The sequence below is a fragment of the Chiroxiphia lanceolata genome, chromosome 4, assembly GCF_009829145.1.
Source record: "Chiroxiphia lanceolata isolate bChiLan1 chromosome 4, bChiLan1.pri, whole genome shotgun sequence".
In the NCBI taxonomy this organism is placed as follows: Eukaryota; Metazoa; Chordata; class Aves; order Passeriformes; family Pipridae; genus Chiroxiphia; species Chiroxiphia lanceolata.
The window spans coordinates 1,400,900-1,426,730 of record NC_045640.1 but is presented as its reverse complement, the minus strand read 5'-3'; the positions used below and the strand labels follow the sequence as shown (position 1 = coordinate 1,426,730).

Here is a 25,831-nt window from a genome sequence, read left to right as displayed (position 1 = left end):
CAACCCCAGCTGTATAAAAACTGAGGGAGCTGTTTCCTCCGAAAAGTTTCTGGAGTTGTGGGAAATAAATGAACCTGGTTGTCTCGAGAAAGGTGGTGATGGCCACTCCTCGTTGGGTCAGAGCCTCCTAGAACATCTCTGACCTCCCCCTGGCCCTCCCCCAGACTGTGAATCCCGGGATTCCAGGGATGTGTTGTCAGGAAGGCTCTGGGGGGGTTTGGATTTTTGTGCTTTAATGAGTTTCGGCTCCTGGTTTCGGGGCTTTGTTTTTCTTGCTTCTCCTGGGAGTTTACATACAAATAACACGATTTTTTTTTGTTTTTTAAAAGCCTGCAAAGTATTCCATGTGTTTACCCTCCTCTCTCCTCATCCCAAGGTGCTTTGATGCTGGTTTTATCCCTGTGTATGTGTGTGAGGTTGAAAACCAACTGTATTTGCCAGAAACTGCCAGTTGGTGCTTTTTTTTCTTGCACTCAGAATTGTTTCCAGCTTGGTAGAGGCAGAAAAATTGACACCAAGGGTTTCACTGGATGCAGAGATGCTTCTTCCCTTCAGGATTTTTACTGGAAGGAAGGATCCTTCTTCCCTTCCACGTGCAGAGCTCTACTAGCAAGAGGTGGGAGTTGCAGGAGGAGGGTTTCATATCCTGGCCATGACCTGACATGGAGCTGCTGGAGAGAGTCCAGAGGAGGCCCTGGAGATGTTCCTGGGTCTGGAGCCCCTCTGCTCTGGAGCCAGGCTGGGAGAGCTGGGGGGGGTCCCCTGGAGAAGAGAAGGCTCCAGGGAGAGCTGAGAGCCCCTGGCAGGGCCTAAAGGGGCTCCAGGAGAGCTGGAGAGGGACTGGGGACAAGGCATGGAGGGACAGGACACAGGGAATGGCTTCCCAGTGCTAGAGAGCAGGGCTAGATGGGATATTGGGAAGGAATTGCTGTCTGTGAGGGTGTTGAGGCCCTGTCCCAGGTTGGGCAGAGAAGCTGTGGCTGCCCCTGGATGCCTGGAAGTGTTTCCAAGGCCTGTCCAACCTGGGATAACGTAAGGTGTCCCTGCCCATGGCAGGGATTGGAACGGGATAAAGTTTAAAATCCCTTCCAACCCGAGCCATTCCACGATTGCCCCAGTGCTGACATGAAGCTGGGCCAGCGCTCTGGGCCCTCCCCAGACGTTTTGGAGCCCACACGAGGCCCTTTAGGGGTCTGAATTCTCTCCCTCCCAACCAGGAACACTGATCTGAGGAGGCACTTTCTTCTCCCCCTCCCGCCGGAGGCCGCGGCAGCTCCGCGGTCTCTGTGGGATCCCAGGACGTTCCTCGCCCCACGTTCCCCCTCAGCCTTTCACCGGTGGCAGGTTGTTCTCTTTGGTGGCTCCCGGGGCTCTTAACCCGGGGGTCACCATGAAGCCTCTCAGTTTCTGGGGCCGACACCTCGCTCCGATTTCACACGGACGCTGCTTTCACCCAACCCCTCCCCTGGCGCTTCCCCCCGCCCCGGCTTCGTGCCCCTCACCATTACTGGGATGATTGGCCTTGTCAGGGAAGGGAGGAAAACCGTCCCCTTGGGGTCCCTCCTCAGGGGTCCCCTTGGGCGCATTATTAAAATTCCTTTCGACATCGGCTTTTCCAGCCCTTTCTCAGGAGCTGGGGGGATGGGAGCCCGGCTCTGCCTTTTTCCAGCCAAACATTTGGAATATTTCTCTGAAAAACCCCTGTTGACACTTTCTTCATTTCACCCTGACAGCTTGAATTAGGTTTTATTAGGGAGCCTGGCTACAAAGCCGGCAGCCAGTTTCCTTTCTCTTTCCCTTTCTTTTTCTTCCTTGGTTGTCATTTCTGTCACACCCCGGAGCGATCGGGGTCAGCCCGTCAGTCACGGGGGGCCTGGAGGTCACAGCTACTGCCACGGGATACAGGACATCAGCTGTCATTAACCCAGACAGTTCCCTTCAAGATTCCGAGCTCTTTTCCCAAAGAACAGAGCCCGGGGTGGAAAATGGAGCTCTTTTTTTTTTTTTTTTTTCCCTCCCCCTAATTATTATTTTTTCGTAATTATTTTTTTTTAAACTCTCTCCTTGTGTTTGTTGACGGGAGTTTTCCCCCTTTATGTTGCTGCTCCCGTGAAAGTTCTTTTGCTCTTCGTGTGTTTGAAGAAAATTTGGAGCTCCGTGTGGATTTATAGGATTTATAAATTATTTCTCATAAATAATTAAGAGAAAGAAAACCCCCTTTATAAATTCAATAGTTTCCTCTTTGTTACAAGTGTGTTTTGAGTTGATCAAGTTGTCTTGAAAAGTATCTGCTCGCTGGAAGGCTTCCTCTTTTTCCAGTGGCATTTCCCATTTGAAAGATAGGGAATATCTTTGGGAAACAGTGGGTGGAAGGGATGGGATGGGAGCTCTAATCTACCAAGACTTCAGTTGTTTGGGTTTGAGGTGGGTTGCTTTGCAAACTAAACACCAATCCAGAAAGAACTCGGGATGCAAAGCGCTGGGAAGGATTGAAGTGTGTCAAGTTAGTAAAAAGAAAATGATCTAAAAATGAGAGGTTTGAAGAACCAAAATCAGGGAGGACCTTTGGAATTTGGCTGGGGGAGAGAGGAGGTAAATGGAGTTGTTTTGGCAGCTCATGCTGCTGCTCCTGTGTTCCTGATGGGGTGGGAGGGCTGCAGCTGCTCCTGGTTGTAGGCTGAGTGTGGAGGGTTGGGAACAACCACAGCACTGCTAAATTCCACCAGTTGGGAGCTGATACATCAGATTCCTCACAGCCAGCAATTCCTTCCCAATATCCCACCTAACCCTGCCCTCTGGCACTGGGAAGCCATTCCCTGTGTCCTGTCCCTCCATGCCTTGTCCCCAGTCCCTCTCCAGCTCTCCTGGAGCCCCTTCAGGCCCTGCCAGGGGCTCTCAGCTCTCCCTGGAGCCTTCTCTTCTCCAGGGGAACCCCCCCAGCTCTCCCAGCCTGGCTCCAGAGCATCCAAGACCAACTCATTCCACCCCCTGCCATGGGCCTTTTCATGGAATGCTTCCATTTTGTCCTTACTCGGTGTGTGGAGCCCATGGGAGATAGAGCATGAGGAAATGATTTCAAGCTGTACTAGGGGAGGTTTAGGTTGGATACTGGAAAAATTTCTTTGTGGAAAAAGTTCTCCAACCCTGGCCCAGCTGCCCAGGGCAGTGGCGGAGTCCCCATCCCTGGAGGGATTTAAAAGCCCTGTGGATGTGGCACTTTGGGGACATGATTTAGTGCTTGCACGTGCCTTGGCAGTGCTGGGGGATGGCAGCTGGCCTCGTTGTCTTAGAGGCCTTTTCCAACCTTAAGGATCCTGAGATTCCACAAGAACGGGCAGGAACGCCGCCGGTGCAGGGAGAAAGCTCGGTTTGAAGTTCTTTGAAGAAGTAGAAGCAGCCTGGAATTCCTGAGCTTGTCCTTGCCCTGGAGGTGAGGGGGATGTTCCTGCAGATAAGTGAGAGATTGCAGCCAGCCCTGGGCTTCCAAGGGGTTGGTGACCCCTGGCAGAGCAGCAGCACCCGGATCCTGCCGGGAGCGTGACGGTCCCGGGGTGTTCCCGCAGCCAGGTGGTGCCTCCCGTGTTGGATTGGGATTCCCTGGTGACAGGTTGACATTTGGGTTTTAAACCCAAGCCTGTAGATTTGTTTGCCATGTTGGTTTAGTGAGGAAAACTGACGTTGTGTCCAAATCCCGGGGTGTTCATCCGGGCTTTCTGGGTTCCAGTTGATCCCTGGAGCTCCAGATACCACCTGCACTTCCAACCTCCACCATCCTCTGTATGTTGCATTTCAGGATTTCCTGAGGAAAATGATAGAATCATGGAATGCTTTGGGTTGGAAGGGACAATTAAAGATATCTCATTCCACCCCCTACCATGGGCAGGGGCACCTTCCGCTAGCCCAGGTTGCTCCAACCTGGCCTTGGACACTTCCAGGGATCCAGGGGCAGCCACAGCTTCTCTGCCGAACTTGTGCCAGGGTTTCCCCACCTTCCCAGCCAGGAATTCCTTCCCAGTATCCCATCTAACTCACCCTCCATAGCTTAAGTCCATTCCTCCTTGTCCTGTCCCTCCATCCCTTGTCCAAAGTCCTTCTCCAATCCCAAAAGACTCAGTGTTTTTACCAGGATTCAGCTTTGTGTATTTTTTGCTCCCTAAACATTTTTTTCTACCCCTCTGAACATGGATCCAGCCCTTTCTGCTTCCCCACCCCCTTCCCAGTTTTCCCACCCCCCTCCAGTGTCACAGGTGTCTTTGCATCACTCCTTTGCTTTAAATCTCCTCAGGTGTCTTTTTTACCACCCCTAGATCCAATCCAGGGTTGGATTTGGTTGCTCTGGCTGTATTTAACCCTTGTGTTGTCTGCTGGAGTGGACTGGGATCTCTGGTTTTTCCTGGGATACGATGGACAGCCTGGGGGGAGTGGCATGATGGGGTTTGGGGTTTATGTATGAATTTTTTTTTTAACTTGTCTCTGACTAAAACCTTCTTTGAGAGCCCTTCCCATAAGTATAGAGACCAGGAAAATCCATTTGCTGGTTTCTTCTCCTCCCTTCTGCCTTTGACTTCTCTTCCATGGTTTATAAAACCCAAATGCATCACCTTGGACACATCAAAACCTTGGGAGAAGGAGACAAAGGGTCCTTCTGGGACATGAAGTGGAATAGCAGGAGGAAAATAAACTCCCTGGGATCAGTGATGATCTAAAAGAGACTGAGATTTTGGCTGCTGACTTTGGATTTAAGTTCTCAGGAGCTGCTGGTCCTGCTCTGCTGTGTCCAGCTGAAGAGCAGACATTTAGCTTGGAAAAGCCAACTTCTAAACATCAGGAAAAAAGGAAATGTTGGAGGAACCTGTTGGGCAGTGCACTGTGGCAGGGGGGTTGTGCAGCTGGGCTTTTCCTTGGGAAAAGGCAGCAGGACATGGGTTTCTCCTGGAATTCCGGTCGTGGCTTTGCTCAGGGATGTGGGTGGGCAGCAGTGTTTGCCACTTCTCCCGGGAATTTCACAGAATCAAGGAATATTCAGAATTGGAAGGGACCCACAGAGCCCAACTCTGAAGTGAATGGCCCAGTTTGAGGGATTTCAGTGCAATTCCCAGGCAGCAGCACAAGGAAAGGCTGGAATAACTTCAGAAAAGGAGCTGACTGAGCGATGCCAGAATGTGGGAAGGATGAGCAGTTCCAGGAGCTGCTGTGGGCACAGAATCCCTGTTGGAGGAGGCTCAGTCCTGCCTTCCCGAGCATCAGGCCCTGCTGGAGCAGCACTTGGAGCAGAGGCACCGAGCCAGCATTAAACAGGCACAGAAATTTGGGAAGTGGGAGCAGGACACGGGCGGGCAGCGCCCGTTCCCAGCCCAGCAGGAACTCCAACAGCAGCATCCCAACATCCCCCAGCAGCGAGGAAACCTCAGGGATTGCTTTTGTTTCTCCTGTCAATCCCAGCTTTGTACCGTGGCCGCTTTGTCAGGTGGAGCAGGAGCAGGAGCCAAAGGTCACGGGCTCCATTTACCGGGAGCCTCCAAGTTATTAACACGTCTCAGCATTCCCGGGGGAATTCCCTGTGCCCTCTCCTGCTGGAGGCAAAGCCCGTGGTGTCAGGGCTAATGCAGGGCCAGGGGCAGATCAAAGGAGCCTCTGGCAGGGCGGGTTTCCCAAACTTCCTTTGGAAAGGAGAGGTGCCACCGGCCACATGTTGGAGGGGCACAAAGACAAACCCTCAAATTCCAGCGATGCTGAAGTTGCAACCACCTGGAAAAGGGCAGGAATGTGTGGTAGGAGCTTCCAGTCTGATACTCCGAGGGCTGGAGCCAGGCTGGGAGAGCTGGGGGGGTTCCCCTGGAGAAGAGAAGGCTCCAGGGAGAGCTGAGAGCCCCTTGCAGGACCTAAAGGGGCTCCAGGAGAGCTGGAGAGGGACTGGGGACAAGGGATGGAGGGACAGGACACAGGGAATGGCTTCCCAGTGCCAGAGGGTTAGATGGGATTTTGGGGAGGAATTCTTGTCTGTGAGGGTATTGAAGCCCTGTCCCAGGTTGGGCAGAGAAGCTGTGGCTGCCCCTGGATCCCTGGAAGTGTCCAAGGCCAGGCTGGAGCAGCCTGGGATAGTGGGAGGGGGGAGGGGATGATCTTTAACATCCCTTCCAACCCAACCCATTCCATGGTTTTATGATGCAATTAAAAGGCCATGGAAAGGTTGAGAGGGATATTTTGGGATATTTGAGTCGTTTTTTCCCCAACTGGAGATCTTTTCCCTTCTGTGCTGAACATGCAGGTCTCCAGAGTCGAGTGCAGGGCGGTGGCTTGGCCACATGGGTTGTGCTGGTGCCCATGGGCAGCTCTTCCTTGGGCTGGACCATCCCCTGGGAGAGGAGAGGCTCAGGGATGTAGGTTTAAGACATGTTAGTCCCCCTTCCTGACCTAAACAGTTGGAATTTCCATATATATCAGTATATCAGGAGCTACAAGCCTTGCATGGATGATGATAGGTGAGCTGGGAGAGCGCTGGGAAGGAGGAGAACGAAGGTGATTTTCTTTTCATGGCCCATTTTGCAAACCTCTCTTGCAATTCCCCCCTTTTCCAGCTCCACCGAGGTCGACGACATGATCCGGAAATCCACGAACCTGCTGCTGACCCGGACGCTGAGCAACTGTTTACAGACGGTCATCAAGAGGAGAAACGTGGGGCTGACGGAGGTGGGACGTGGGTTTGGGGTGGTGGGACAAGGGGAAATGGCCTCCAGCTGCCAGAGGGCAGGGATAGGTGGGATATTGGGAAGGAATTCCTGGCTGGGAAGGTGGGGAGACCCTGGTCCAGGTTGGGCAGAGCAGCTGTGGCTGCCCCTGGATCCCTGGAAGTGTCCAAGGCCAGGTTGGAGCAAGCTGGGCTAGTGGAAGGTGTCCCTGCCCGTGGCAGGGGGTTGAATCAGCAGGATTGACAGTCCCAACCCAACCCATTCCAGGATTCTGGATTCCTCTGCTCTGGAGCCAGGCTGGGAGAGCTGGGGGGGTTCCCCTGGAGAAGAGAAGGCTCCAGGGAGAGCTGAGAGCCCCTGGCAGGGCCTGAAGGGGCTCCAGGAGAGCTGGAGAGGGACTGGGGACAAGGCATGGAGGGACAGCACACAGGGAATGGCTTCCCACTGGAAAAGGGGAGATTTAGGTTGGATATTGGAAAAAATCCTTCTCTGTGAGAGCGGTGAGGAACTGGAATAAATTTCCCAGGGAAGCTGTGGCTGCCCCTGGATCCCTGAAAGTGTCCAAGGCCAGGTTGGAGCAACCTTGTCTAGTGGAAGGTGTCCCTGCCCATGGCAGGGGGTGGGACTGGATGGTCTTTAAGGTCCCTTCCAACCCAAACCCTTCTGGTATTCCGTGATTTCCAGGGCAAGGTGACAGAAGGGGGTTTGGAGCATTACTGTGAAATATTCGGTTGGAAAAGAGCGATGGAACCACGGAGCAGGAAACTTTTTGTGTTGTGGGAAAGAGGAGCTTTTCTGCTGTTGTTTTTGAATTTTGCCCTCCTTTGATTTTGGGGAATGTTCTGTATCTGAATTTAAGTCAGAGGAGCTCAGGGAACACAAGGAAAGCCAAGTGGGAACTCTGAGATGATGGAGTGGGGAGTGCTCCAATTTTTAGAGGCCATTTCTGTCCATTGTTACAGCACAAATACAATTTGGGGATTCTCTTCATGATCCATGCTTTTTTCCTGGGCAAAATCAGATTTCTGATGAGTTTAATGCACATAAATCGTGATTCTGTGGGAACATGGGATCCACAGAGCAGATGGAGATGGTAGTGGGACCTCTGTGTGGTTATTAAATATGTAGATATTAATAGACTTTAATTGGCTGAACTGTAGGAATGTATCCTGTTCTCTGGACACTGTAAATTCCATATGGAAATGAGCTTGGGGAGTTTAGGAGGGGAGTTTGGGAAGTTTAGGATATGAGATTGGGAAGTTGGGGAGGTGAGTTTTAGGAGTTTAGTGCTTTTTCAACACTATAAATTTACGTCTCTGGCCATATTTTCACTCACTTCCCAAGGTGCTCTTTGCTCTCTCCCAGGGTTCTCTCTCCCATCATTTTTTTTTCCTAATTTACCTGAAGAAAATCTACCTTGGGCATCTTCACCCTTTCCTTCCCCTTGTCTTTGTGAAACCATCATTTGGCCAAATGGAAGCACGGGGGTGTTTTCCTTGGAAAATTCCTCAAATCCTTGGTGATCTTAGAGGTCTTTTCCAACCTTAAGGATTCCCTTAAGAAAACACCCCCAAGAGGAAGGTCTTGGACAACAAGAAGGTCTTGCTCAACAAGGTCTTACCCTTCCAAACTGAAGAGAAAATCAGAACTTGAAGGAGCCCCAGAGGGAGCAGGAAAGCTCATAGCAAGTGGTGGAAGAGAATCAGAGCAGTCAGAGCTTTCAAAGCTGTGATTTCAAGCTGATCTGGACCATTCTGATGATCAGGGAAGAGGTTTAGGAGGAATTTCAGACAGTTGGAAATGTTTAATTGACTTGGAACTGCAGGAAAAAAATCCTGATTGTGGTGGCACAGGGAAACACAGACAAGCACTTGTTTGGAGGCAAAAATTGGAGAATAAAAATTAACCTGAGGAATTCAGGAGTGAGAACACTCCCGGTTACCCCTGTAAGGCATTTAGGTAAAAAACAGGTAAAAAACAGGTAAAAATAGATGATAATTTGATTTTTTAAAAATAAAAATGGGACTGAAATCGAAGAAGTGTCGGCTGGAAGGGACCTCTGAGGTGTTACAGAATCCCAGGATATGCTGAGCTGGAAAGGACCCCCAGGGATCACCCAGTCCAACCCTCAGTGCTGCACAGGACCATTCACAAGGGTCACACCCTGTGCCCCAGAGGATCAGCCAAACTTGTCCTGCACAGATCAAAGAGCACATGTAAGAGGAGGACAATCCCAATCCTACCTTGTCCTGGCCAGGAATGTCTCCACTATCCTGGCTAAGCTGATTTTCCAACCTGTTTTGCTGGTCAGTACCTCACTCCCCTTCTCCAAATAAAAGGACCATGAGGACATCAGTGGAGGCATCTCCTTCCTCCCAGCTCAGCCCAGCCAGGATTTCACAGATCCCAGAACATCCTGAGCAGGAAGGGACCCCCAAGGACCATCCAGCCCAACTCTCAGCCCGGCACAGGCCCAGCCCCAAGAGTCCCCCCCTGTGCCCCAGAGGATCAGCCAAACCCTCCTGGAGCTCTGGCAGCCTTGGGGCTGTGCCCACTGCCCTGGGGAGCCTGGGCAGTGCCCAACCAGCCTCTGGGGGAAGAACCTTGCGCTGAGATCCAACCTGAGCCTGCCCTGGCACAGCTCCAGCCATTCCCTGGGTGCTGTCCCTGGTCCCCCCAGAGCAGAGCTCAGTCCCTGCCCCTCCTCTGCCCCTGCCCAGGCAGTTGAACTGCAGTGAGGTCTCCCCTCAGTCTCCTTTTCTCTGACCTCCTACTGGGATTGGGATCATCGCTCACTTGGATCGTGCCAGCTGTGGGTTTCTTACCTGACTTTTCCTTTCTCCTAAACAGGAGACCCAAAGCTTCTCTGGGCACCCTGTTCCAGTGCTGCACCACCTTCCTAATGACTTTGTTGTCCTGATATCCACACTGAACCTCCCTGATGTGACCATCACCCTTCCCATGGCATCCAGCACCACCAAGAGTTGGGCTCTGTGATCTTTTGTAGTGTCACTTCAGTGTTTCTGTGCCTTAAATCACTGACTAATCCAATCTCATTCAGATTTGTGGGTGTTTCAAAACCATTCCTCTAGAGGAGGTGGCTCCAGACGACCACACCATGCTCCAGCAATTCCAATTATAATTTAATAATAGTTCTACAGCAATTATAATTAATCCAGCATTATGATGCCTTCTGGGTCTGGGAGAGATCTGGTCGCCACCAGCACCCTCCCAAAAGCCAAACCTGGTGGTTTCTTTGTTTTGCCTCGTTGTGATGCTGCTGGGTGTCACTCCAGGTGTGGGTTATTTAGGGTTTACTGGCAGACAGAAGACTTTTTTTTTTGCCTTCTGATTTGTCAGGGCAGTTTTTTTGGGGGGGCCTGTTGTGCTTGGGCAGGGCTGACACGAACCCTGAGTGACAGCTGAGCGTAGAAAAGTCATTAGAAATAATCATCTCCCGTGGTGTCAGTGGCTGTCATGGGAAAGGCTTTCACCCCCAAATTATCTTTTATTTAAGTTTCTGCTGTTGGTAAAGGAGGAGACACTTTGAGTCCGGAGCAAAGCTCCCTGTGTTTGCACAGCGCCAGCTTTTCACGCCAGAATTCCTTGGATTTAACCTCGGATTTAACCTCCCTGGCTTTGTGAGCACCACGGTTGAACCCCCCCTTTTTTTTTTTTTTTGCCTTTACAGCTCGTGCAGATTATTATAAACACGACCCATCTGGAGAAATCCTGCAAGTTCCTCGAGGAATTCATCACCAACATCACCAACGTGCTTCCGGAAACCGTGCACACGACGAAGCTCTACGGGACCACCACCTTCAAGGTGAGAAATCCAGGGGCTCCTCCACCTCCAGGAGGAGCTGCTGGTGAGCAGTTGGAGAGCGTGGATTTGGAGTTTTAGGCGGCTGGGCTGAGCCAGAAGATGGTTTGGTCATATTTTGGGAAGTTTGTGCTGTCACTTTTGGGTTCCTTGTTAGCGTTGCTTTTGTCAAGATCCTGAGAGTTTGTAGCCTTGACTTACAGCCCTGATTATCTAAAGGATGATAATCATCATCATCATCATCATCATAAGGCTTTTGACCAAAATAATTTATTTATTTGTTTTTTAAAATGAATTTTCATTTTGCTGTTTGAGTGCAGTGTGACCCCATGTCTGGCCATGAACTCCTCAACCCCAAAGGAGAACAGACTTCCAGAGCTTTACATTTCTGTGCCTTTGCACTCCTTTTAGCAGCATTCCCTAAAAATCAAGGCTGACAGGAACTCCCAGACTTCCCAGTCTCAAAATCCTACCCCAGGAGTGTTCACATAGATACTTTATATGGAATCTTAAGGCCATGATGGGTCAAGTGTGGGGTGTTAGAATTGTGTCCCATGGGAACAGCAGGGAATTGGTTGGGTGAGCTTTGCCCTTGGGATAACTCAGCAGGAGACTAAGATCTCCTGTCCTCAGGGAAGTCCATTCTGGCATCACCCACCTATTTGGCCTAAAGCTGAGTTTCCTGCCTTATTTTGGCAGAGTGTCTCCTCTGGGGCCTCCTGCACCCCACACCTTTTGGTTGGGTGGGTCTCAACCCTTTTCCATATGGGATGTTTTTCTTCCATCCTCCAGTAGATTTGTCCCAAGGTTGCTTCAGAGGCAGAATCCCCCTGGACCCGGTGGCACCTGTCCCACCAACCTGACTGCCCTGAGGCTTCAGCAGCCTTGTGGGTGCTCCTTGAGCTTCGGGTTGTGCCACCTTTAGGCCTGAGAGGGAGGATTTGTGGTGTGGAGACCCCACCCCACGCAGCGTGTCCCTCGCAGGACGCCCGGCACGCGGCCGAGGAGGAGATCTACACCAACCTCAACCAGAAGATCGACCAGTTCCTGCAGCTGGCAGACTACGACTGGATGGCCCTGGAGCCGGGCAGCAGGGCCAGCGACTACCTGGTGGATCTCATCGGCTTCCTGCGCAGCACCTTCGCCGTGTTCACCCACCTCCCGGTAAGGCGCCGCCGCCAACTCCCTTCCTGTTCCTCTCCAGCCGGCCCATGGTGTTGTTGGAATTCTGGGTTGCTCAGACTTGATGGTGTGTGGTGGAAACGGGGCCTCGTGCTGTCGGTTCTGAGGTAAAAAAAAAAATAATAATCCAGTTTTAAAGTAACGCATATTTCACGTGTCACCACGAGTTGGGTTTCCTGAGAGTCTCCTCAGTTGTTTGTAGGTCTCTTTACACGGGAGAGAGGCACCATCACAGCCCGCCGTGCACCAGGAGGGTCATCCTTCACTTCCCACCTGTATTTTTAGGGAAAGGTTCTTCCCCCAGAGGGTGGTTGGGCACTGCCCAGGCTCCCCAGGGCAGTGGGCACAGCCCCAAGGCTGCCAGAGCTCCAGGAGGGTTTGGCTGATCCTCTGGGGCACAGGGTGGGACTCTTGGGGCTGGGCCTGTGCAGGACTCAATGATCCCTGTGGGTCCCTTCCAGCTCAGCACATTCTGTGATTTTGGCTATTTTAACGTTCAGTTTGATGGCCATCCAGCATTTCTTTTTTTCAAGATATCCACTCTCTGAGTGTCTTATTTGAACTACAGATACATTTCCAAGTGTTTGTCAAACCACTGGTGCCTTCCATCAAAATCCTGCTTCGTTGGAAGGCAGCCTGTGTTTCTTTCTTCTCTCTGCTGTCTAAAATACCCCTGTGTGTTTATGCTGTTGTTGCCATCAAAAATGTGGTTTGTGTTGCTTTTTGCACTTGGCTGAGTAGTGTCTCGTTGGGTAGGAAAAACAGAATCATCAGGGAGTTTCATTTTTGCTCAAAAAGGGGTTTTTTTTCCCTCTTTGAATAAGATTTGTTCTGAGCTGTCTGGGTATACCCGGAGGAGGATCTGGGATCAGCAGGTATTTTGGAACAGCAAATCCACTGAACTCTGCTTTTAGTTGTTCTAAAAGCAAATTTCAGATCTTTTTTACTGGGCCTGTGATTTATTTGTTGTTCCTGGGTGCCCAGGATTGTGCCCACACTGGGCACACTGGGCATCTTTCATGAGCTTGGGTATAAACAGGAAGAGAAGATTTAACAGTCCCCAGCGGTGGTTTCCTTCATCCTGCTTGTTTGTTCCTTGTGATTCCTCTTCTGGAAGGTTGTTCCAGCCCTCCAGAGCTGTTTTAGGAGGTGTTACAGCCCCAAAGTTGTGCTCATGTCTTTGGCCATCCCAATCCCAATAGGAAGGTCTGGGAGCGGGTTGGAGCTGAGGATTTGCCTTGGATGAAAAGGGAAATGGAAGTGGCTTTCCTGGTGTTGTTGAGGAGAAGGGGCTTCCTTGGCTCTGTTATCTCTGGAATAAACTGCTAAATAAGGTGTTGCCTCCTGTGCAGAGGGGTTGGAAGGGCTTTTATCCATTTTTTTGTCCAGGTTTGTTGCCAAAAAGTCCCCTCCCCTGGCATCTGGGCAACGTGGCTGAGCATGGCCCAGGTGTGGGGGCCTTCTGGAGCCGGGAGGTGCTTGGAAACGGCTGGAGTTCTCCTCAGAAAAAAAAAGATGATGCTCCACAGGGGTGGAGACCACTCCCAGGAATCCTACTGGGAATGCTTAATGGGGTTAGACAGGGAGATTGGTGTCTGCAGTGGAGCGTGGAGCTCGACCAGCAGGACAGATGAGGCCGGGGAGGGAGCCCACGGTGATGGATGAGGTTGGACCTGGAGCGATTTGTCTTCCTTAAATATTAATGTTTCCTTTCGGAGTGAGTCAGGATCCTTTGGGGGGTTGGGAGGACACTCATTGCTCTGAAAAGCACCGAGACGGATAGAATCATAGAATCACAGAATCATAGAATCAGCTGGGTTGGAAGGGACCTCCGAGATCAAGTCCAACCCTTGATCCAACCCCACTGTGGTTCCCAGCCCATGGCACTGATGCCACATCCAGTCTGTCCTTAAACACCTCCAGGGATGGAGAATCCACCCCTTCCCTGGGCAGCCCATTCCAATGGCTGAGCACCCTCTCTGCAAAGAAATTCTTCCTGATATCCAACCTAAACCTCCCCTGGCACAGCTTTAGACCGAGCCCTCTTGTCTTGCTGATGGTTGCCTGGGAAAAGAGCCCAACCCCCCCCTGGCTCCCCCCTCCTGTCAGGGAGTTGCAGAGAGTGAGGAGGTCTCCCCTGAGCCTCCTCTTCTCCAGGCTCAACAGCCCCAGCTCCCTCAGCCTCTCCTCATGGGAATTGTGCTCCAGTCCCTTCCCCAGCCTTGTTGCTCTCCTCTGGACCTGCTCCAGCCCCTCAATGTCCTTCCTGAGCTGAGGGCCCAGAAATGGACACAGCACTCCAGGGGTGGCCTCACCAGCGCTGAGTCCAGGGGCAGAATCACTTCCTTGGACCTGTTGGCCACCCTGTTCCTGCTCCAGGCCAGGATCCATTGGCCCTCTTGTCCCCCTGGGCACACTCTGGCTCCTGTTCAGCTCCCTGTCCATCCCCACTCCCAGCTCCCTTCCTGCCTGGCTGCTCTCCAGCCCCTCTGGCCCAGCCTGGAGCTGCCGGGGGTTGTTGTGGCCAAAGTGCAGGACCCAGCTGAGGAGAAGGCTCCTGGCAGCCCTGGGAGCTGGGGAGGCCCCTCAGGGAGATGCTGCCAAGGGCTGTGGGGAGCTGGGGGTCTCCTCCAAAGCTCTGTAGGAGTGGTGCTCTGGGAATTTTTGATATATATTGGAATTTCTTCCTTCAGAGGAGTGTGGAGATGCCACCACTGCCTGTTGTTGTTGGGTCCCTCCATCCCCTTGCAGACTGTGGTGGGGAGGAACAAGCCAGGAAGACCCAGGATGGACCTAAAAGGGCCTCCAGATCCTTTGATGTCTCTGGTTCTTCGTCCTTTTAGGGTTCAAGGATCTTTTTCCAGTGGCTTATTTAGGAAGACATTGAAATTCCTGCCCTTTGCTGATGAAATGGAGGAAATAAGTTGTGTAGAAGCCCCCACGTGTCTAAAGCCAGGCAGGAAAATGATGGAGATGGTTGGGAAAGCACCAAAAATGTGGGATGAGCTTCAGCTGTGAAAGGAAAGAGTGAGAGGAGAGAAGGAACAGTCTCCAGAAAGGGTGAATTATGACTCCAGGAGGATATTTCAGGATTGCTGGGGAAAAGTGGAGCTGTTTCTATACTGCTGATCCAAATCCAGCCCAAATTATGAGCAGTAGAGCTAATGACAGGATAAAAGATATGTTTATTTTATTTTAATTTTACGTATTTTTATTTATTTTATTTTTTATTATTTTATGCATTTTTATGTATTTTTATTTACTTTATTTTATTTTATGTATTTTTATGTATTTTATTTACTTTATTTTACTTTAGTTTATTTTATGTATTTTTATTTACTTTATTTACTTTATTTTATTTTATATATTTTTATGTATTTTATTTACGTTATTTTACTTTATTTTAATTTATTTTATGTATTTTTCTGTATTTTTATTTATTTTACTTTATTTTATTTTATGTATTTGAATGGATTTTCATTTACTTTATTTTATTTTATTTTATGTATTTTTATGTATTTTTATTTATTTTACTTTGGGTTTTTTTTGTTTTATTTTATTTTATTTGACTTTATTTCATTTTATTTTATTTTACTTTTTAAAGTTTTTTTTATTTTGTATTATATTATATTATATTTTATTTTACTTTTTTTAAATTTCGTTTCATTTTATTTCTTTTTATTTTTTTATAACACACAAATAATAAATTGCTGTGGTGTTAGGATCTAAGAGGAGTTGTTTCCCTACTGGGAATGAATTTTCAGCCTGGTGCAGCTCTAAAATCCAGGATTTCCAGTGTCTCCTGGAGAAAAACAAGTGCCCCATCCCTGGATGAAGAATCCTTGGAGCATCTTCTCCTTCCTTTCTGCAGCTCCATCCATCCCTTCCCATTCCCATCTCCTGGTTTGGAGCTGCCACCACATTCCAGAACTGATATTTGGGTACATTCCTAAATTTACACAATTTTTAACAAGTCAAAAGTGTTTTCCTGGTATTAGAAGCCGCAGTTTTTTTGGAAGGAACGAGTCAGGAGCTGAGTAAGCGTCAGGAGCTGGAATTCCACCTGGAATTCCACCTGGAATTCCACCTTCACCTGCTACTCGAAGAACCCCGACCTGGGCACGTCGGGGTTTTGGTGTTAAAATTATCCCCCCAAAAAGCTCCGTCCTGGGATAGAACTGAGCCCAAAGCCCTGAGCCTGCAGAAATGCCCTCCCTGGGATGGGTGGGAGGAATCCCATTGTCCCAGTGGCAGGAAAACCTTCCTGGGATCAAGGCTCCCACTCGCCCAGGGCAGGTCAAGTGGCCTTGGAAAGTCCACGTGACTCCGTTTTGGAGAGGGGGTGAGGAGGAGCAGAGGTGCTGAGTGAGCTGAAAGGCAGCTCCCAACCAAGATTTGAGTCTTGTGTTTCCCTTTTTGGACGTGTGAATGGCTGAAATTTCCCTGGATTTATTAGGAATCCCAGAAAATAAACCCTGGGATGAGCTCAGGTGGTCGGAGCAGGGTGCTGGTAACACCAGGGTTGGGGGTTCAGTCTTTGTGTGGGACATTCACTCGAGTTGGACTCTGTGGGTCCCTTCCAATTCCAAAAATTCTGTGATTCTGCAATGGTTGAGGGACCTCTGGAAGCCATGGAATAATTTTGGGAAGGGACCCTTTAAAGGTCATCTGGTGCAACCCCCATAATAAGCAGGGACATCTTCAACTAGATGAGATCCCTGTGTGGACCATTCCCTTAAGAACTGGACTCTCTGATCCTTGTGGGTCCCTTCCAGGTCAGAATATTCCATGATTCTCTGATTCTCTAATGGTTGAAGGACCTCTGGAGGCCACAGAATAATTTTGGGAAGGGTCTTTTAAAGATCATCTGGTGCAACTCCCTATAATAGGCAGAGGCATCTTCAATAAGATAGATCCCCTTTTGGGCTGTTTAGTTGAGAGTTGGACTCTCTGGTCCTTGTGGTCCCTTCCAGGTCAGAATATTCCATGATTCTCTGATTCTGTAATGGTTGAAGGACCACTGGAGGCCGCAGAATAATTTTGGGAAGGGACTTTTAAAGGTCATCTGGTGCAACTCCCTATAATAAGCAGAGACATCTTCAACTAGATCAGATCCCCATATGGACCATTCAGTTGGACTCTGATCCTTGTGGCTCCTTTCCACCTCAGAATATTCCATGATTCTCGTCACATCTGAGGTTGTTCAGAGCCCTGTCCAACTGGCCTTGAATTTTTCCAGGGATGGGGCATCCACCCACTTCTCTGGGCACCCAGGTCACCTGGTTCAAGCAGCAAAAACCACCCATCCCAAAATCCCGGCTCGTGGAGCTGCCTGAAGAGTCTCCTCTTCCTCTGGAGTTCAAGCAGGAACTGCCATCCCTAATTTTTCCTTTAGAGCATCAGAGTAGACCTTGTGGGAGATGATGAGAACCACTAAAATGTTGGGAATTCCTGGAATTCATTTGCATTTTGCAGCGTTGCTCCAGGACGGTGCCGGGCACGTCGGTGGGTACAGCGTGTGCTGGGGGGGGGGGGCAGGAAAAGTTCACGGTGAAGTTCCCGGGGTTTTGGGATGCATTCCAGGGCTGCATGGAATTGTCATGGTGGTTTAGAGCCACAATTTGAAAATGCTCCTCTAAGTACCCGAAACAGTCTCAAAGCAAATAAAAACGCTGATGGAAATCAAAGCATAATTAACATTTTGGCTTTCCAGGCCGACCTCTTCCTGAGTTAACCAGGGGAGAGTCAGTTACTGCTGCTGTGGAGCTTTATTAATATGGGATGCTCGGGGCTCCTTTAAAAGAAAATACTCGGTGTTTTTAAAGGGGAGAGAAAAAAAAATTGAGTTAAAAAAACCCCCCAAGTATTTTAGGAGAAAGAGAGGGGAAAAAAAAAAAAAAAAAGGTGGTTTCTGGTTTTCAGCGAGCTCAGGGCCACGGCCTCCAAAAATGAACATTTCCAGCCTGATGCTTTGAAAAGAATGACTGAAAAAGCCCTTTGTCTTTGATGGCTGATTGTTGTTTTTATTTCTTGTTAGACAAGTTAATGTAAATCGCATTGACAGGGCTACTCCAAACACACTGATTTGTTGACATTAAGCTCCTCAGAGATGGAGGGTTGTGTCAACACCTCCCGGGAACTGTCAGGTTAACAAAGCAAGGATGTTTTCCTGGGGGAGGGGAGCGGGGCTGAGGGAAAGGGGGGGGGGCGAGGGGGGTGTTTTGTTTTTATTTTAAGTTTCCTTTAATCCTCTGTTAGTCTTGTATCTCGATAACCTCCTTTGGAAGGTAATCAGGGCAGGTCAAGAGGTGATGCTGACCCGGGAAGGGGAAGCAATCTTTCAGCGATCGACCGAGCTCCAACCTCTGCCGTCCGGAGCAGTTCAGTGTGAACTCTCCAAAGGCCTTTTTTTTTTTCTTTTTTTCTCCCCTTTCTTCCCCCCCCCCCCATTTTTTTTTCCCCTTTTCTGCTTATTTTTGCCAGATGGCAGGCACAGATTTCAGCTGGAGCCACGAGTTTTTTCGCCTTCTCTTGGCACCTCTTCCCCGCTCGCGAGTGAACGCGCCGACCCCGGCAGCTCTCTTGCCCTGGTAGAAAGAGCTCTGCGAGTGTTTATTTTCTTTTTCAACAGAACGATTACCTATGTTTTTATTTTAAAAAGTCAAATCCCCCTATAATATTTATAAACCCGGGCACTGTGTGTGGAGGTGAAATGCCTTGAACTTTGCACCAACCGCAGCCTCGACCACGTTGGGAGGGACCCAAGTGGAAAATAACTGTCATGAAAACGTGGTGTGAGCACCAAAGTCACCTTCTTTGGGTTTGCACAAGTCCTGGCTGAGCTTAAATAAGGTCCCTTTGCCCTTGGAAGGGCTGAACAAGTTTTTATGGAGCTGATCCCGGCTGTCACTCACTAGGGTTTGACATCCATCACTTCCAGGTGGGAGAGCCGAGGCACGGGAATGTTGGCTTGCAGGGAATGCAGGAAGGCTGGAGAAGGGACTTTGGACAAGGGATGGACTGACAGGACACAGGGAATGGCTTCCCACTGCCAGAGAGCGGGGATAGATGGAATATTGGGAAGGAATTGCTAATTGGGAGGGTGGTGAGACCCTGACCCAGGTTGCCCAGAGAAGCTGTGGATGTCAGTGTCCAAGGCCAGGTTGGTCAGGACTTGGAGCAAACTGGGCTAGTGGAAGGTGTCCCTGCCCATGGCAGGGGGTGTAACCAGATGGTCTTTCACATCTCTCCTAACCCAAACCATTCCATGATTCCATGATACTTAAAACTACTCTCGTGGTCCTTTATTTTCCTCCTCACCCTCCTCAAACCAGGTCGAACGGGCCCGTATTTTGCTTTCTTAATAACTTTGCCAACCGGTGCTACAAAGGGACCTAAATAATGACCACTGTGAACCTTTCTACCTTTCTCCTGTTGCTTTGCTTCTCTTCTGCCTTTGACTTTGACCTCCCTGTGTTGTCCTCTGTAGGGGGAGGTAGATGCCCACTCTACCATGTCGGTGAGTACAAGGCTTGCGTGTCGTGCGCGTCTGGTCTGCTCTGCTCTCGCCTCCGGTGTCGGGGAGGGGAGGAGTTGAACCAGAAAAGGTCCTTCACCACAGAAAAAAAGAAAGGAAAAGGGTGATTAAAAGTTTAAATCAATAGGATTAATGATTGTGTGATCCTGTGATAAAGAAGAGACCAAGGGGAGGGGTTTCCTTCCCGACGGGTCGCCCACGAATGTGTTGTCGCAGTGGCATCGCTAAATTGCTGATTTTAGAACATTTAAATGACTCTTTTTAGCCCCTTAAATTTGCAGGGGATTAGGGGAAATTCCTGTTATTGTAGGGAAAGCGTGATGGGACCTTCACCCTCTGCTTGCAAGTGAAAAGATGTTTGTAAAATCCCACCTGTATTCTGTGCAGAGAAACCCCCCTGGGAATTCCAGCCTGATGTTCTTCCTGGTCTAAGTGCTCCAACCTGGAGCTTGGACCACTAAACCTTCCCTTGGACTGGAGTGCAAGGACAGGGCTTGGATCAACCTGGGCTAGTGGAAGGTGTCCCTGCCCATGGCAGGGGGGTGGAACTAAATGATCTTTAAGTCCCCCTTCCACCCCAAACCATTCCATAATTCTATGATTTTATCCCAAAGCCACTGTGAATCCTTGACCTTTACTCCCTCCCTGTGTGGGTCAGGGCAGTCAGCACTAAAAAAAAAGTGAAGGAGACCTTTAGGACCAACCTTCTGGTTCAACAACCCCCTGTAATCGTCATTTCTGCTTGTTCCATGTGCGGGAGGAAAATCCCCGCGGCATTTCCACGGATAGATCGCAAACAAAGTGCTCCTGAGCCACCTTGTTTCCTCTATTCCCATGGCTGCAAACCAAGGCACGTGTGAGCAAAGCCTGCCTTGGATTTTAGTCGGTGTGAGATGAGCCTCAATCCCCAGCTTCTGCTTCCCAGCCTTTAACCCCTGCTCTCCATTGGAACCGCCTTGGAAACATTGATATTCCACACCACAGCTGGATGCTTGTCCCCCTTTTTCCTGGAAACTAAACCTGGAGCGTTTGCAGGCTCTGGGCACCCGGGGGTTTCTAAGTCAACATCGAGGGCTCAAATCAACACCAGCTTCTGGGAAGAAAGAGCCTTGTTAAAGCAGTTTGGGGCCGGCTCCCATCAAAGCTGGGAGAGTTGGAGCCAGGGAACAGGCAGGGATGCTCCAGGAGTCCGCCACGGAGAGGCTGATGGGTCAAGAGTTCCCAGGATCCCCCTTTTGACCCCCTCCAAAAGCCCCGACCCTGCTCTCTCGCCCACTGGGACCTCTGCCCTGCAGAGCCCTCACATCACCCTTCCATCCCAGTCTCACTCCTTCCCAGCCCCAGCTCCTTCCCTCTCCTCCCCTCCACACTTTAGGGTGCCCCCCCAATGTCCATGTTCCCCCCCAAGCCCTATGACCCTCCAAAACCGAGGTCTTTCCACCCTCCCCATCTCCTCCTCCAGCCTCTCATCCTCACCCCTCACCCCGGGGCCGCCCCTTCCTCCCCTCCTCTGGCACTTTGGGGAGTCCCCAAGTGCCCTTTGACCTCCCACCCCTCCAATTCAGAGTGCCCCCCCCCAAATCCTTGACCCCCCGAGCCCCATAGACCCTGTGGACCCCATAGGCCTTATAGACCCCATATATCCCATAGGCCTCACAGGCTTCACTAGCCCTAAAGGCCCCATAGGCTCCCTAGGCTTTATAGACCCCATACACCCTATAGGCCTCACTAGCCCCATAGACCCCCTACACCCCATATGCCCCATAGACCCTATACACCCCACAGGCCCCATAGGCTTCACTAGCCCTAAAGACCCCATACACCCCATAGGTCTCACTAGCCCCATAGTCTTTATAGACCCTATACACTCCGTAGGCCTTATAGACCCTATATACCCCATAGGCCCCATTGACTTCACTAGCCCCATAGGCCCCAATAAACCTCATACTGGCTTCACTAGCCCCATAGTCCCCATGTACCCCATAAGCCCCCTAGGCTTCACTAGCCCTAAAGGCCCCATAGGCCTCACTAGCCCTATGGGGAGGGGGCCCATGGACCTTATAGACCCCATGCACCCCCTAGGCCCCATAAACCCCATGTACCCCACAGGCCCCATAGGCTTCACTAGCCCTAAAGGCCCCATACACCCCATATGCCCCATGTACCCCATACACCCTATAGGCCTCACTAGCCCCATAGACCCCCTACACCCCATATGCCCCATAGACCCCATACACCCCACAGGCCCCATAGGCTTCACTAGCCCTAAAGACCCCATACACCCCAAAGGTCTCACTAGCCCCTTAGTCTTTATAGACCCTATACACCCCATAGGCCTTATAGACCCTATATACCCCATAGGCCCCATTGACTTCACTAACCCCATAGGCCCTAATAGGCCTCATACTGGCTTCACTAGCCCCATAGTCCCCATGTACCCCATAAGCCCCCTAGGCTTCACTAGCCCTAAAGGCCCCATAGGCCTCACTAGCCCTATAGGGAGGGGGGCCCATGGGCCTTATAGACCTCATGCACCCCATAGGCCCCATAGACCCCATATATCCCACAGGCCCCATAGGCTTCACTAGCCCTAAAGGCCCCATACACCCCATATGCCCCATGTACCCCATACACCCCACAGGCCCTAAATGCTTCATAGACCTGACAGGTTGGGCTGAAAAGGGTCGTCAACACCCCCCCAGGACCCCGAAGTGGGGGTGAAAAGATTCCCTGGCTTTCCAGGAGCGGTGTTGGGTGTCACCCACCCTCTGTGGTGTCCTCGGGGCGCAACCTCCGAGGGAGAGACTCAGAGAGCTCTCCCGCCTCTGGCTTTTCCAGAATTCCAGCCATTTCGAAGCCAGATGTATTTATTCCTTTAATTGAATCCAGTGCCTAGACAGCTCTGGAGTCAGCTTCCTACAGCGAGGGGGGCTTTGCTTTCATTAAGGTAAATCAATGGAAAATAATACCTGGAGCTCCCCTGGAAAGGGTCAGGGATGGAGTAATCCCGTTACATGGCGGGATTTTGCCGGGCTGCTCTTAGTTGGGTTTGTTCTTTAGTGCCACAGAGTCTTAATTTTCCTCGTCACCCTCCTGATTTTCAGTCCTTTTAGGTAGCTGGGATTAATTGGTGGGAGCAAATCGCCGGTCTGTGTGTCTGCAAGAGGTGGAAAACTAAAAACTGGATTGCACAAAGCAGCAGGACAAGGGAAGGATTATAAGGGTTTAACGTGGGAAGGAGTTGTGGCCGATCCTGGAAGTTTCTTGGTGTTGTAGGTACAGATGTACGTTAAAAAAAGTGAATTTCCCAGATGTGGACATGCGCAGGGCATGAGCAGCATCCCAAATCCTCCCTGGATGGTCCTCAGGGGGGTTTCCTCTGCTCTCCAGAGGGGATCCAAGTCTTTTAAGGGGTGGCTTGCCTTGAAAGTTGGGCAAAATTCCCTTAAAACACAGGTGCTTTGAGGGGGAGAAGATGGACTGGAGCAGGGCTTTCCTGGTGTTCTCAAGTGCCTCCAAAATCCCAAATGCTTACCCAAATGAAGGGGTGGGAATGAGAACTGGTGGTTGCTTTAAGGCAAAGAACAGAGCTTTCAAATCCCATGGATTTAGCGGGGTTGGCTGGGGGAACGCTGACCTCTGATTAACCCGGGAGCGCCGCTTAAGCTGAGTCTGGGTAAGCCAAGTTATCCTGTAATTACATGGTTTCTTGTCTGCTTTCAGCACTTGGAAAATTAATTGAAACTCAAATGCCCAGTCCCATAAATCCTTGAAACCAGGGTGTTCACGCTTCCCTGGGCATTGCTTCCCTCTGTGGAGTCACCTTGGCACGTTTGGCTCGGATTTTTAGTTCCCAAACTTGGATTTTTTTAAGCTGTTTGACGCTTATTTTTTTTTATGCGCCTCCATCCACCGAGAAGGAGATGTTGTGGGATGGGGGATTTGACAAAAATCCATCCTTTGGAGTAAGGAATCCAAATATTCCTTCTCCTTCCTCAGCCTGTACCTTCCAAAAATCCTACCCGAAGGTAAAGTTTGGGTTAGTTTGGGGGTTTTTTATGCTTTAGGGAATTTAAGTGAAATAATAGACTTTCTGCTTTCCTCTGGTTTCATCCACTGTCTCTTCCGAGGCTCTTAAGTTGGGAATGTTCAGAGGGAATGTCGATGAACAGCAAATCTTCTTCCAAACCCTCTGCTACCTTCCTTAAAATATCCATGGGAGGAGACCCACCTGCCTGAGAGGAGACCCCCCCTGCCCTGGAGGAGCCCGAATTCAAGTGCAGTGTCCTCTGGGGTCCCTGTGCAGGGATCACTTGGAATGAGGGTTCATGGAGCAGCGTTGGGTGCTCGGGATCATCGTTCAGAGCCGACAGCGGCACGGGCGCGGTTGAGTGTTGCTGATGTGGTTGAAGGACACCAAATCCACCATCACGGGTGTCTTTCCACAGAGCTATGTTCTCCTTGGATATGCTAGCCTTGGTTGGATGTAATAGCAGCAGAGGAAAAGCCTTGAAAAGAGCAAATCCTTATGGATTTCTCGTGGTCTCTGGGGTCTGTCTCCGCTGTGTTTCACGAAGGGCCCTAAACAAGGAGAACCTGAGGGGTTAATTAAAAACCAAAGTATTGCTGATTCCTACAGCTGTCCCTATCCACCTCTCCGTTTCTTCCATCTTCTCACTGTTTCTAAAGCATAACACCTAAATATTGAAAATCCAACACGTGATTTAGTTTTTGGGAAAAGGTCGAAGGTTCCGACGCCGCTTGTGTTGGTCACTCATGGATCGGGTCTGCTTGGAACGTGGAAAATCTGCTGGATGGAGTTTGATGGCTCACGGAGTGGGTGGTTTGGGGTTTTTTGGGGGTTTTTTTTGGTGTTTGGAGCTCATCCTTTTCTCCAGTCTGCTCCACATCTGGCCCTCAAGCCGCGTGCTGGTTGCGTTTCCCCCCCCCCGGTATCCGTACGTCACGCCGACGTTCCCTCGGCATCCCAGCCAGCAGGAATCTGCGTAAATCGGGAATCTGGAGCATCCCTGTGTGTGTGAAGGGTGAGGAACCCCCGGTGTCAGCGTCCCGGGGGGCGGGTACCGCGCTCCAAGCCTGGGGATCCTTCCCCTTTTCTACAACGTCAAATTATAATTATAAAATTATTCGGGAAAGATGATCCCATTCCCTCTCTTTCAAGTCTTCCCGCTGCCATGGTTGGCAGATGCTTTGCCCCGATAAATCAACTGAAAGAAACGTGGCTCTCGCCTCTTCCTACGTTGGGGAGGGGGGGGGGAATAATAATATATAAAAAAAATAAAAAATCTGTGTTTAATCAACTTTTTGTTTCCAAGATGGCAGCTGCTTTGTATTTAATGGAAAATCAAGGCTCTTCCCAATGGAAAGAATGTTATTCCCAAAGCGAAGACAAAAGAAAATAAAAGCCACAAAAGAGGAGGATGAAATATGTCCATTTTTTTTTTGTGTGTCTCGCTCGTTCCAGTTCGGAGCCGCGCGCTCCGATCACGGTCGGGCCACGAATCTGCTTTGCATCAAGGGACTGGGAAAGTCCCGGATCGTGGACACAGGGACCAGGAAAGAGCCTTGATTTGCTTTGGGAAACACAAATAGGACCCCGAAAAGTGAGGGTTGCTTCGTGTTTCTTGTGTTCGTTTTGGCCTCAGGCTGGAAGAGGGTGGATTTCGATGGATATTGGGAAGGGATCTGGATAAGGGTCTAGAGGGACAGGACAAGGGGGAATGGCTTCCCACTGGAAAAGGGGAGATTCGGGTGGGATATTGGGAAGGAATTCCTGGCTGGGAGGGTGGGGAGACCCTGGCACAGGTTGCCCAGAGAAGCTGTGGCTGCCCCTGGATCTCTGGAAGTGTCCAAGGTTGGAGCAAGCTGGGCTCGTGGAAGGTGTCCCTGCCCATGACAGGGGGCGGGAACTGGGTGATCTTTAAGGTCCCTTCCAGCCCAAACCATTCCATGATTCTGTGGAATCGTGGAATCACTGAGGTTGGAAAAACCCTCTGAGATCATCAGTCCAACCATTCCCCAGCACTGCCAAGGCCACCACTGACCCGTGTCCCCAGCTGCCACATCCACATGACTTTAAATTCCTGCAGAGATGAGGACACCACTGCTGTCCTGGGCAACCCCTTCCAAAGTCTGACTGCACTTTCCATGAAGAAATTTTCCCCAATATCCAACCTAAACCTCCCCTGGTGCCACTTGAGGCCCTTTCCCCTCGTCCTGTCACTTGTTCCTTGGGAGAAGAGACCAACCCCCTGGCTCCCCTTGGTCTGCTGCTCGTGTTTTCCTGCAGTGTTTGCTCGGGAACACATGGAAATGTTGGAAAATTAATATTTAGTTCCAGGGAAAGGCTGCCAACAGGATCCTGGAGCAACCTGGGCTCGTGGAAGGTGTCCCTGCCCATGGCAGGGGGTCAGAACTGGGTGATCTTTAAGGGATCCCTGGATCCCTGGAGCAACAGGATCCCTGTTGCTCCTGGTGGGAGCGTTGGGATCAGGTGGTTACATGATTAATGAGTCTGCAGTTAAATCCAGTGGCTCCCAAGGATAAACCCTCTAATTCCTAGAGTTTCTCGAGGCATTA

The 25,831-nt window shown here is 50.4% G+C and overlaps 1 protein-coding gene across 6 annotated transcripts in view; it reads left to right on the top strand.

Annotated features, from left to right (window-relative positions):
• Positions 1–25,831, top strand: part of EXOC6B (exocyst complex component 6B) — a 344,538-nt gene that overhangs the window by 213,151 nt on the left and 105,556 nt on the right. For 3 of the 6 annotated variants that reach the window (XM_032685216.1, XM_032685214.1, XM_032685218.1), the window contains 4 exons: positions 6,579–6,690; positions 10,381–10,515; positions 11,497–11,676; positions 19,184–19,213. In XM_032685216.1, coding sequence (XP_032541107.1) covers positions 6,579–6,690; positions 10,381–10,515; positions 11,497–11,676; positions 19,184–19,213 — 457 coding nt within the window. Of the gene's footprint in view, positions 1–6,578; positions 6,691–10,380; positions 10,516–11,496; positions 11,677–19,183; positions 19,214–24,129; positions 24,569–25,831 lie in introns of those variants that run through there. The other 3 variants (XM_032685217.1, XM_032685215.1, XM_032685219.1) reach the window with 2 other exon arrangements.